This window comes from Chiloscyllium plagiosum, chromosome 3, assembly GCF_004010195.1.
Source record: "Chiloscyllium plagiosum isolate BGI_BamShark_2017 chromosome 3, ASM401019v2, whole genome shotgun sequence".
Lineage (NCBI taxonomy): Eukaryota > Metazoa > Chordata > Chondrichthyes > Orectolobiformes > Hemiscylliidae > Chiloscyllium > Chiloscyllium plagiosum.
Window position 1 is genome coordinate 36,565,994 of NC_057712.1, and position 12,142 is coordinate 36,578,135.

At 39.6% G+C, this 12,142-nt stretch overlaps 1 protein-coding gene across 2 annotated transcripts in view; it reads right to left on the reverse strand.

The window, feature by feature from the left end:
- The window catches only part of lyst (lysosomal trafficking regulator), a 357,679-nt gene that overhangs the window by 63,675 nt on the left and 281,862 nt on the right, over window positions 1-12,142 (reverse strand). For both annotated transcript variants that reach the window (XM_043680023.1, XM_043680014.1), the window contains 4 exons: window positions 11,842-12,048; window positions 11,342-11,518; window positions 7,200-7,276; window positions 6,189-6,377 (listed from right to left, as the gene is read on the reverse strand). In XM_043680023.1, coding sequence (XP_043535958.1) covers window positions 6,189-6,377; window positions 7,200-7,276; window positions 11,342-11,518; window positions 11,842-12,048 — 650 coding nt within the window. The remainder of the gene's footprint in view (window positions 1-6,188; window positions 6,378-7,199; window positions 7,277-11,341; window positions 11,519-11,841; window positions 12,049-12,142) is intronic.

Below are 12,142 nucleotides of genomic sequence, written 5' to 3' on the forward strand. Positions count from 1 at the left end.
AAGCTAAGCCAGTTGCATTAATGAAGTTAGTAAAGGAGACACCAAGAAGAGCCGAGGAGCTGCAGGAGTGCAGGGGCTGGGTATGGAGTTAGTACCTGATCTCTACAAAGAATTTGCCTCTATGGGTAAAGTTTACTCAGAAAGAACAGGGGGAGATGGACAAGAAGTTATAATTTTGAGAGATACAGGACCTAACCAGTCGCTGATAGTAAGGGATAAGCGAATATGCACTCGTTCTGAACGGTTACTGAAGTTAAAACAGAAATATTCTGGTATTTCCCCAGAATGTATAGTAACCAGATCCCACTATCATAAGTCACAGCACGAAGCAACAAGTAAAGAGAAAGATGAAGGAGTCAAGGTTCAGTTCGTGGATACCCTATGTAATGGTGCAGGAAAAATCTGAACAGGCAGAGGGTCAGACAGAAGTGTTTATTATTGAAAAACAAAGAGACTTGCAACAGCAAGTCAAGACAATAAAAGATGTATATGTGGATGTACTCTGAAAAGGAGGCAGAGAATATTCCAGAGCATTATTATCTGAAAGTTAGAATCCTACGGCAGAAATGGAGACCACGGCAGGTTACTGCAGAGGAGAAGTGGGCCAAAATGCACCAGATTGTGTTGCCAGTAGCATACAGACAGGTGGTGTTACGGGTGGTACATGAACTACCTGTAGGAGGTCACCTAGGGTTACGAAAGACTCAGGCTAAGGTAAAAACATTTTTATTGGCCTGGAATGCATAAGGATGTGGTTAACTTTTGCTATACATGCCAAATGGTAGGTAAGCCACAGGCAATAATAAAACCAGCACGTTCGTTGCCAATTCCTGCATTTGAAGAACCTTTCATGCGGGTTATATTTGATTGCGTGAGTCCTCTCCCGGGAACTAAAAGTGGGAACGAGTACTTGTTAACTATAATGGATGTGTCCACCAGATTTCCAGAGGCAATTCCATTACAGAGTATCAAGGGAAAAAGGATAGTAGAGGAGTTAGTAGCTTTCTTCACATGGTATGGGCTACCCAGAGACATTAGGTCGGGTCAAGGATTAAATTTTACTGTTGGGCTGTTTGAGGTGGTTATGGATAGCTTAGATATACAACACTTTAAATCCAGTGCGCACTATCCTGAATTCCAGGAAGCTTTAGAAAGGTGGCATCAAATCTTGAAGACCATGTTGAGAGCATACTGTTAGGATTGCCCGAATGATTGGGATAAAGGTATCTCATTGGTATTGTTTGCCATTAGAGATGCCTCAAATGAATCTACTCAGTTCACTCCTTTCAAGTTAACATTCAGTCATGAAGTTAGAGGCCCTTTGAAATTAATTAAAGGGAAACTGACAGGACCAAAGTCAGAGATCTCACACTTAGATTATGTATCGGAGGTGAGGGAGAGACTAAATCGAATAGGTGAGTTAGCTAAATAGCACCAAAGAGGGCACAGTATGGAATGAAACAGGTGACAGATAAAAGCTCTGAGACTCTGACGTTTTCCCAAGGGGAAGACGTGTTAGTAATGTTACCAATGATAGGAGATCCCTACAAAGCCAGGTTTAGTGACCCCTATCAAATTGTCAAAAAAGTTCAGTCAGGTGAATTATCTAGTAAAGATGCCAGATGGAAAAAAAAGGTAGCGGGTAAGAACTGGAGAAACAGGTGTTAGTTACTGCCCTGCAGAGTGGGCAATCAAATCCAAATGATATGAATTTTGATGCGCCTCAAGATAGATTAAACAAATGAAGAAGTCCTTGAGGAGTGGGATAGGTTAGTAAGCTGTCTCGGGAGCACAGAACGCAGTTGAAAGATTTGTTACTGCAGTAGAAGGACATATCTAAGAATCAGATGGGGAGCACTAATGCTATTGTACATGAAGTAGACGTGGGGAATACGGCTCCGATAAAACAATACCCCTTATTGGCTTAATCCTTTCAAAATTCCCCCTCCCACTCCACCAAGGATATGCAGGTCTTTGGACTCCTCCATCGCCAGACCACAACAACATGACGGTTGGAGGAAGAGCGCCTCATCTTCCGCCTAGGAACCCTCCAACCACGAGGGATGAACTCGGATTTCACCAGTTTCCTCATTTCCCCTCCCCCCACCTTGCCTCAGTCAAATCCATCGAATTCAGCACCGCCTTCCTAACCTGCAATCTTCTTCCTGACCTCTCCGCCCCCCACCCCAGTCTGACCTATCACCCTCACCTTGACCTCTTTCCACCTATCACATTTCCGACGCCCCTCCCCCAGGTCCCTCCTCCCTACCTTTTATCTTAGCCTGCTGGACAAACTTTCCTCATTCCTGAAGAAGGGCTTATGCCCGAAACGTCGATTCTCCTGTTCCCTGGATGCTGCCTGACCTGCTGCGCTTTTCCAGCAACACATTTTCAGCTCTTAATCCTTTCAAAGCCAGACAGGTCCAGATGGAGGTGGAGACCATGCTCGATGAGAACATCATCGAACCAAGCCAGAGCAAGTAGAGTTCGCCAATTGTCTTAGTTCCCAAACTGGACGGGACTCAACGATTCTGCGTGGATTATCAGGTCAACGCCGTTACAAAATTGAATTCATACCCAATTCCTAGATTGGAGGATTGTATTGAGAATGTCGGACAAGCCAATCACGTCACCAAGTTGGATTTCATGCGTGGTTACTGGCAGGTACCTTTATTAGAGTTGGTGAAAGAAATTTCTGCGTTTGTAACTCCAAATGGAGTTAAAGTGATGCCCTTTGGAATGAAGAACGCTCCCACCACATTCCAAAGACTCATGAACAGAGTTGTGGCTGGGTTAACGAACTGTGCTGTCTATTTGGCTGATGTAGTGATCTTTAGTATGTCCTGGAAAGATCACACAGTACAGTTGGCAGAGCTCTTTGAATGACTATGAGAAGCAAAACTGGTGTTAAACTTAAATAAAACTGAATTTACGAAAATTCTTGGGACATAACATCAGTCATGGAAGGTTGACCTCACAGAACGCAAAGACGAAGGCTATCGAGGAGTTTCCACGACCAACCTCGAAGAAAGAGGTGTTTTGATTCTTAAGATTTGGCGGATTCGATCAGAAGTTTGTTCCAAACTTCAGCAGTGTAGTGGCATTGTTAACCGATGTGCTGAAGAACACCACGAATTTGTAGTGGACAGATTAATGCCAGGAGGCATTTGACCATTTGAAATCAATATTAACCACCAAACTAGTTTTAGCTACACCAAACTTTTAAAAACCTTTTGAAGTTGCCAGCCATCGATGTTAGTGACATTGGAGTTGGAGCTGTACTCCTACAGGAAGACGAGGATGAGATTGAACTGCCAATTGGTTACTTTTCGAAGACGATCAACATCCATCAGAGGAAATACTCTATGATCGAAAGGGAACTATTGAGTTTGGTACTGGCCTTACAACATTTTAATACATATGTCACAAAATGTGTTGGAGACAGTTGCGTACACGGATCACAATCTGTTACTTTCTCAGAACGCTTTAAAGACAAGAATATGAGACTATTTCATTGGAATCTTATGTTACAGACTTTTAATTTGAAAATCATACATGTTGTGGGTCATAAGAATGTAATCACAGTAGCATTATCGTGGATTTAACAGAGTTGAGATGAGATTTGCCTTTGTTTAAGGTTTTATATACAATTATATAGGAAGAACTGAAGGTGAACTTAGATTAAAGTTATCAGTATGCTAGGGAAAAAAATGAAGATATCTTTTCATTATGATGGTTCATTTTTTTTCTAAAGGGGGAGGCGTTATGAAGATATGGATGTACTGTATCTTAAAGAAAGTTATTAGCTAGTAGAACTACCAGACCACACGACATGTTCTGTAAAAAAGATATAATGTAACATTTGGTCGAACAACTCGATTAGCTGGTTGCCTGGAGACAAAAACAAATTTGAATTCAACCAGTTTAAATTATACCCCAAAACATCTATTTCGAATCAAGTTTGAATTTAGTATATTGACAATCTTAAAAGCCAATAACACAATCCGATGCTTTGGGGGCATAAGACCAGGGAAAATTGAACAGTTGGGAGGAGAACTGCCAAGCCACCAGCATGTAAAAAGACTGCCTGAAAAATAGCTCCCAAGATACCTTTATTGATCAGTATCCTGTAAAGCAGAATCCCCAAGAAGAAAAGAATACAGGAATACAGAGAAGAACCAAAAGCTGTCTGGTTTTGAGATAAGTAGTTTTGTTTTGTAAATCTTAATTGGGATTTTTATTGGACCAGTATATAGAGGGGAAAGTAAAAGATAGGTTAGAGAAAGGACTTGTAAATAGTTGCTAGTTAATTATTCTCTATTAGACTTTAAGTAATAAAGTTGTTGATTTTTACTTCAAGTAGTTCTTGGACTCTTAAATTTTCACAGATTACTGCACAGGATAAATCTTTTCTGTGTTGCTGGGTTTAAATTAGCAGAGGGGGTTTACCCAGTGTTGTAACAATACAAAACTTTGAAGGTAGACAGGCTCAAGTTGAAAACTCATTAAAAATGCACACAGGATCCTTAACTTTATAAATAAAGACATTAGAATGTGAAACAAAGGAAGCTACGCCAAATCTTTATGGCACAGCGGTTCAGCCCCAGTTTTTGTATCATGTCAGTTCACTTCATGAGGGAATCAGAGGTGTTATGAGGAAAAACAAATTACATACTAAGTTGCTACAATCTAGAATGCTGGACTTGAAAGGGTTGTGGAACTAGATTCAGTCGGTACTTTTGAAAGAGAATGGAATAAAACCTGAAGGGAAAAAAAAATGCAGGACTAAGGACAAAGAACTGGGGAGCAATTTAGACAGATTCTCACAGAACATAGATATGATGTGCCAAAAACTTCTTTTCTGTGATTACTCTGGCAAAGAGCAGAAATTCTCCAATATCCTGGTCACTTTTTAACTCTGAATCAACACACTAAAAAGATTGTATGGTCTTTCTTTCATAGCTATATGTGACATCTGTGCACCAAGTGGTTGCTGTGCTTCCTTAGTACATTGTATTCCAAAGTAAAACTTTGAATAGACTTTAATTGAATGCAAAACGTTTTAGGATGTTCCAAGGTCATAAAGGCACTACATAAATACAAATTGAAGTATTTTTTCTTATTGCGTTATTATAATCTATGCTATTTGGTGCAACCCTTCTCTCATCTTCTAGTTTTGTGTCTCATGCTCAGATACAATTCCATGGCTATTAGAGAGGGAGATGCTGATCGGCTGTGCTCATATAGTTGACATTAAGTGTTGGGAGGAAATCTAGAGTCTTTCCAGCAGGTGGTGATGGATCATAATCAAATTCAGGTGTACCAATTACTTTCTACCCATCCTAATTCAGAGAACTGAAAGACAATTATAGCAACTGGTTGAAATCAACACAGACTGGAATTTCAAACCACTAACCACAATTTTTGAGGAGAGAAACTGGCTGCTTTTTTCATAACCTGAGACATTGGAACAAACTCAAAGTGGACCACTTACTATCATTAGTCAACATAATCACTCAGGTCTTTCACATGGTGTAGTTTACTTAATAGATCCATCACTGGGACTATGGATCATATCCACTGATAGTTGAAGATTTTCATACTGACTGCCAGATATAAATAGTGCTCTCAAGATTGATCATATTAATGCCAATCCACTAATTTATTAAGAGCACTGATTATGCCTAATTATGTATAATTAAGAGATAGATCTAATGCAGTTTAGTACAACATTTTCAATTTAGAAAGGCCTGTGCTACCTGAATTTTAAGCCTCAAAAGAAAATCATGGCGCCCAAGTTAATCCTTAATGCTCTGGAAGTTACAAATGAATGTATCAGTTTCTCATTGTCACTTTGATTTGATTTGTTTTAAATGAGGATCAAAGAAGACTTCCTTCATAACATGAAACCAAGTAAAGCTTTTATCGCAAGAATTTCTCAAGGCATTGAGGACTTTCCCCCCAGCTCCTACGTTGTGCTTAGTTAACTGCAGTTTTCTAAAGTGGATTTATAGGTCCTGTAATCTTAAACATACGTTTAATATGTTGAAAATGGAAGGAAATTTTCTCTTAAGTAACCAGCTAGAAAATTAAAAGGTTTCCCACATATATATTCTGTTGAATGAAATGGCAACAAAATGACTTTTTCCCCCACAAGATATTTTTTAATTTGTATTTCTGAGGCTTACCTATCATGTGTTAGTTGCTGAACAAGTTCTTGCCAGTGCCTGCTAGCACTTAAATCCACCTTGTACATTCTCCTGATATGCTGAATTACTTTCTTTCTTTCCATACCCTGATGCAGGGATATATTCTGAGTGACTTCAGCTGCTATTTTTGAAATATCTTTTGATTTCAAATCAAGTCGTTGGAGGAGGCTAAAAAGAAAGCACAGACAAAGCAGCTTCCAAAACCATATTCAAATAATGAAACATAGCAATAATGGCAATTGCTGAACCTAATCCCTCCTTCATTTATCATTCTTTATTTATCATTTCTTGCACGAGTATCAGTCAATAATTTAACCCATTCAATCTAGTTCTCTTGATTTGCTTTTCCCTTCACCTCAAGTTTTCTTCAGATTTAATTCCCATTTAAACAGCTACTTGTGACATGTCTGTATTCAACAAAGCTTCCTCTTTTTGCTTTCACTATTAATCCTAATTATGATGCCTTCTTGTTAATTTACCACTTACCATTGTTCAGTCTACAAAACATGAAATTTCCCTTAATTCTCAGCTCCACTGAATATAACCATAGTTTCTAGTATCTCATCAGAACTATATTGGGAAACAAATTCAATTTTGCATCTTGTGTTCTTCCCAATATCCCTTCTATAATGGAAAGCCTCAAACTACATTACAGAACTCCAGCTGTGGCCTCATTCAGAGTCATCATCAGAATCTTTATCATCCTGTTTTTTCCACTCAGCACCTCCAGAAATAAAAGCTAAAATCTATTAGCCATATTATGTATTTTTCTACATGAAATTCTAATGATAAAAATTTGTACGTCTACTCGCCTACTCAACAACTTCACTGTTCAGGATAGATTTCTATTCTATGTATTTAACTACATCTCCCACAAACCTACTCCATTCTCCAATCTTCTCCCATGGCAATTAAGCAGTATCATAACCACCTGCCGCAAAGAACCATGAGTTGTTGTTTCAATATGCACCTCAGCTAGTGTCACTTTACCTCTGTTGAGAAGTTGTCATTTTCTTATCCCAAGCAGCTCTATTTGCACTTTCTTCATTTGCATATTTGGCTTGCTCCTAAAGGACACAATACATATTATTCATTCAAATTTGCTTTGCCTTTTTCAAATTTATTTAATTAAAACAAAATGGCAACATTGAAATTATATTTCTAGTCTACATGTGCAAATTCAGGGCTTTCTATCTGTGTCAGATACCACATTTGGAGATATGAAGCTGTCTTTGAAATTAAACCAAATGAAAAGTCACATAGAACAACATTTATCTTTATTTAAAGTACATTTAATTTTAGAATGAAATGCCTGACTTTGTATTGTAGACTTGTGCTCCAGAACCTGCCACTCCCCAAGCCAGCTGTTCCAGTACAGTTACAACACTGACACCTACCCGACAATGTGGAAAATTGCATAGCTATGTCCTGTACATGAAAATCAGGACAAATCTAAACCTGCCAATTACTGCCCCATCAGTCTACTCGTGGTCATCAGTAAAATGATGTCATCAACAGTATTATCAAGCAGTACCTACTCAGCAATTATCTGCTCAGTGTTTAGATCAGAGTGGTGCTGGAAAAGCACAGCAGGTCAGTCGGCATCCAAGGAGCAGGAAATCGACGTTTTGGGCAAAAGTCCTTCATCAGGAATAGAATGCTCAGTGTTGCCTAGTTTGGATTCCACCCCTAGGGCTACTTAGTTCCTGATCTCATTACAGCCTTGGTTCAAACATGGACAAATTGAATTCCAGAGCTGAGGTGACATTGATAGCCCTTGACATCAAGGCTACATTTGACCAAGTACGGCATCAAGGAACCCTTGCAATACTGGAATAGAGTATTGGAGGCAAGCTCTCTTATACTTGGTACATAGGAAGATAGTTGTTGCTGGTCAGTCCTCTCAATTCCAGGACATTTCTGCAGGAGCTTCTCAGAGTTGGGTTCTACGGCCAAACATCTTCAGTCGCTTTAATGACCTTCCCACCATAAAGTGAGAAGTGGGGATATTTGCTGATTAATGTGCAATGTCGAGCACTATTTGGGACTTCTCAGATACTGAAGCAGTCGATGTTCAGATAAAAGACGACTTGACAAGTGGCAAGAATCATTCATGCCACACAAATGCCAGGCAATACTTATCTCCAATAAGAGGCAATCTAATCACTACCCCTTGACATTCAATAGTCTTAACATCTTAGAATCCCCCACTATCAACATCCTGGGGTTATCACTGACCAGAAACTCAAATGACTTGCCATATCAACACACTGACCACAAGAGTAGTGTAACACACCACCTGACTTCCCAAAGCCTGTCCACCATCTAATAAGCACAAGTCAGGAGTGTAATGGAATACTCCCCAGTTGCCTACATGGGTGCAGCTGAAGAAGCTTCACACCATCCAGGATAAAGCAGCCCGCTTTGTTGGCATCCACTCCCTCCACCACCAATGTTCAGTAGCAACAGCGTGTGTGTACACCATCTTCAAAATGCATTGCAGAAATTCACCAAAGATCTCTAAACAGCATCTCCTAAACAAGGTCACTGCAATCTAGAACAGCATGGGCAGCAGATACATGCGAATACCATCATCTACAAATGCTCTTCCAAGCCATTCACCACCACGACCTAGAAATAAATCACTGTTCCTTTACTGTCATTGTGTAAAAATCCTGCAATTCCCTCACTAAAGTCAACCTACATGTGGACCGCAGCAGTTCAAGAGGCAGCTCACCACCATCATCTCAAGGTCAACTAGAGACAGACAATAAATGCTGGCCAGTCAGCAATACCCACAAGTGAACTTTCTCTCCCCATCTTAAGGTAATGATTATTTCTTGGAGTAAGGTTTGTCTCTAGTATGTCATCTAGGTTTGCCCATTATTCCCATTAAAGATTAGCATTAGACAATCACTTGACAATAAGATTAATCTCAACTAAGACTGATCCACTGTTTTGTAAAACAAAGAACTGTGAATGCTGGAGATCAGAATGGAACAATAAACATAAATTGCTGCAGACACTCACGAGACCTGGTAGCATCTGTGAAGAGAAAACAAAGTCAATATTACAAATCCAGTGCTTCTGAAGAAGGGTCACTGGAATTGAAATGTAACTGCTTTCTTTTCACAGATTCTACCAAACCTGCTGAGCTCCTCCAGCAATTTCTGACTTTGATCTAATCTTTATCTGATGTCCACACAAGCATTATTTCCAAAAAGCATAATTGGATACCCCATACTCATTTTCTCAGCAAAGTAGGTCTTGGTAATGGAAGATGTCACTGGAGGTGTGAGCACATGCTAAGAGTTGGGAGGGCCCCATCAATGTACAATTTGTGATATAATGAGGTAAAAACAATGACTGCAGATGCTGGAAACCAGATTCTGGATCAGTGGTGCTGGAAGAGCACAGCAATTCAGGCTAAGAGTTGGGAGGGCCCCATCAATGTACAATTTGTGATATAATGTCCAACTTTGGGGTCTATCTGAACAACCTTTCTTTACCACATTTCTGGTCTATAGCATCATTTAGTGTTGTGATTAGAAGACTAAGTCTCATGTTGAATTTTAAGCCACTTTTTGCTCTTCCAGCACCACTGATCCAGAATTTGTGATATAATGTCCAACTTTGGGGTCTGTCTGAACAACCTTTCTTTACCACATTTCTGGTCTATAGCATCATTTAGTGTTGTGATTAGAAGACTAAGTCTCATGTTGAATTTTAAGCCACTTTTTACATATGGCAGTTGCAAACCCAGAGAATTAGTGTATACAGGAAACAGGCTATGGTCTCTTCGAGTGGTCTAGTTTTTTCGTTCGAAATCACACAACACCAGGTTATAGTCCAACAGGTTTATTTGGAAGCACTAGCTTTCAAAGCGCTGCTTCTTGTGGACTCAATGAAGCAGCAGCGCTCTGAAAGCTAGTGCTTCCAAATAAACCTGTTGTACTACAACCTGGTGTTGTGCGATTTTTAACTTTGTACACCCCAGTCCAACACTGCATCTCCAAATCAAGTGAGAAAGGACTTGGAGGTTAGTGCTCTGGCAGTGGTAACTTTGTGCCTCTGAATGGAATACAGATGCTGATAAATGAAATTCAGAGCCAAAAATTTAAAATGAGAAGGGAGAGATCCACGAAAATGAAAGTTGCACTGAAAACACTATGAAAATGAATTTGTTGACTTGCTCGCTGAGCTGTTAAGTTTGTTCGCAGACATTTCACCACCATGCTAGGTAACATCATCACAGCGCCTCCGGTGAAGTATTGGTGTTCCATCTGGCTTGCTATTTCTGTTCAGTTCTGCTGGGGTTGGTGGTGTCATTTCCAGTTTTGATGTTGGTCCTGTTGGCTGTGTGTATAGTGCCCTTTACACTTGTTTATAGTTGTACTGTGGCAGTAGGTTTGTGAGCTACCATGATACCTAGGGGTCAGGGTAGTCTGGTGGTCATTTTTGACATGTCCTTAATGTATGCCAGTGTGACCTGCGAACAAACTTACAGTTCAGTAAACAAGTCAATAACCTCACCCAGAATCCTAGCTACAAATCTTCTCAAATACTCTGAAGACTGAAAATCCCAGTTCCACAATTATGTGGAAAATAATGACTAATTTTGTAACTACATAAGCCTTATTGTATCAAGTATACTTTTTTTTTCTCACCGGGTGCTCCGGTTTCCTCCCACAATCCAAAGACGTGTAGGTTAGGTGAAGTGGCCGTGCTAAATTGCCCATAGTGTTTAGGGATGTATAGGCTAGGTGTATTAGTCAAGGGGAAACGTAGAGTAGTACAGGAATGGACTGGGTGAGGTAGTTTCAGAGGGTTGGTGTGCACTTGTTGGGCTAAATGGCCTGTTTCTACACTGTAGGGATTCTATGATTTCTTGGAAGTCTTTAAAGTGTTCAATTTCATTTGAAATATTCGTGCTTGTTAACATTTTACTAATTTCGATTGATTTGCTATAAGAAAAGTTTTAAAAACTAAAACACTGCCCAGCATTTTTTTCTCCCATTGGCTTTGAGATTATTTCCTTGTTAAAAAGTTTATTGGTGTCCACATGAGTTATAATACATAGTATAAGTTAAAGAGAACATTTCTTCAGTTCTGTTTAAGTATTGTCACCATACCTCTTCAATGGCTTTAATGAGATCTGGTTTGGGTGGAGCATTAAGTGGAATACACTTATATCCACAAATCTTTAAAGAGGTGAAGAAGTTCCCTGCTGCAGTTTGCTGTTCCTTGGTCAAGTCTTCCATGTGGTCATGCATCAATTCATACAGATATAGTGCTAGCTTGGGTCCATGCTGTGGGTAAACATAATCAAGAGGGGCTCACCATTCAAAGCTACTTCAAAATGAGCTGCTTCATCTGATCACAAAAGATGCTTGAAAGTTTTCTGTTAATGTGTAATTAAACAATGTTCAAATATTAATGTTGAGAAACTGCATTAAAGAATATAAGCATTTATCTTCCATAAACCTTCTGAAAACAGCCAGAAAATAGAATTATTACTTCAAATCAAACAAAATGACCAGCACATTGGAATATAGTACAAGTACACAGTTTTCTTACATCGTCGAGTACAGTTTTCTGCACATTACTAAGATTTTCATGGTAGCGGTCTTACCTCCAAAGGTTGACCAAGACATTCACGCAGAATTTCCTGATGGCTTGGTTCATAAACTATCTCTAAAGCCATTTTTCTTTCTTCTAGTGAGCGGGCAGGGCACAAAACATGAACAAGCAATCGACCCAACTGGGACCGGAATGTCTCTCTGCAAGACCAAAGCATGCGTTTCCACTGCTGCCGTGGGGGGCTATTTCGACCTGATCCCTAAACCAAGAAGTATCCAACAGTTAATGCTTTAAACAAGGACAAGCTTCAGGGAGCCTGAATCAGACTGAACAAGAAATCAAGTTTTAAAACA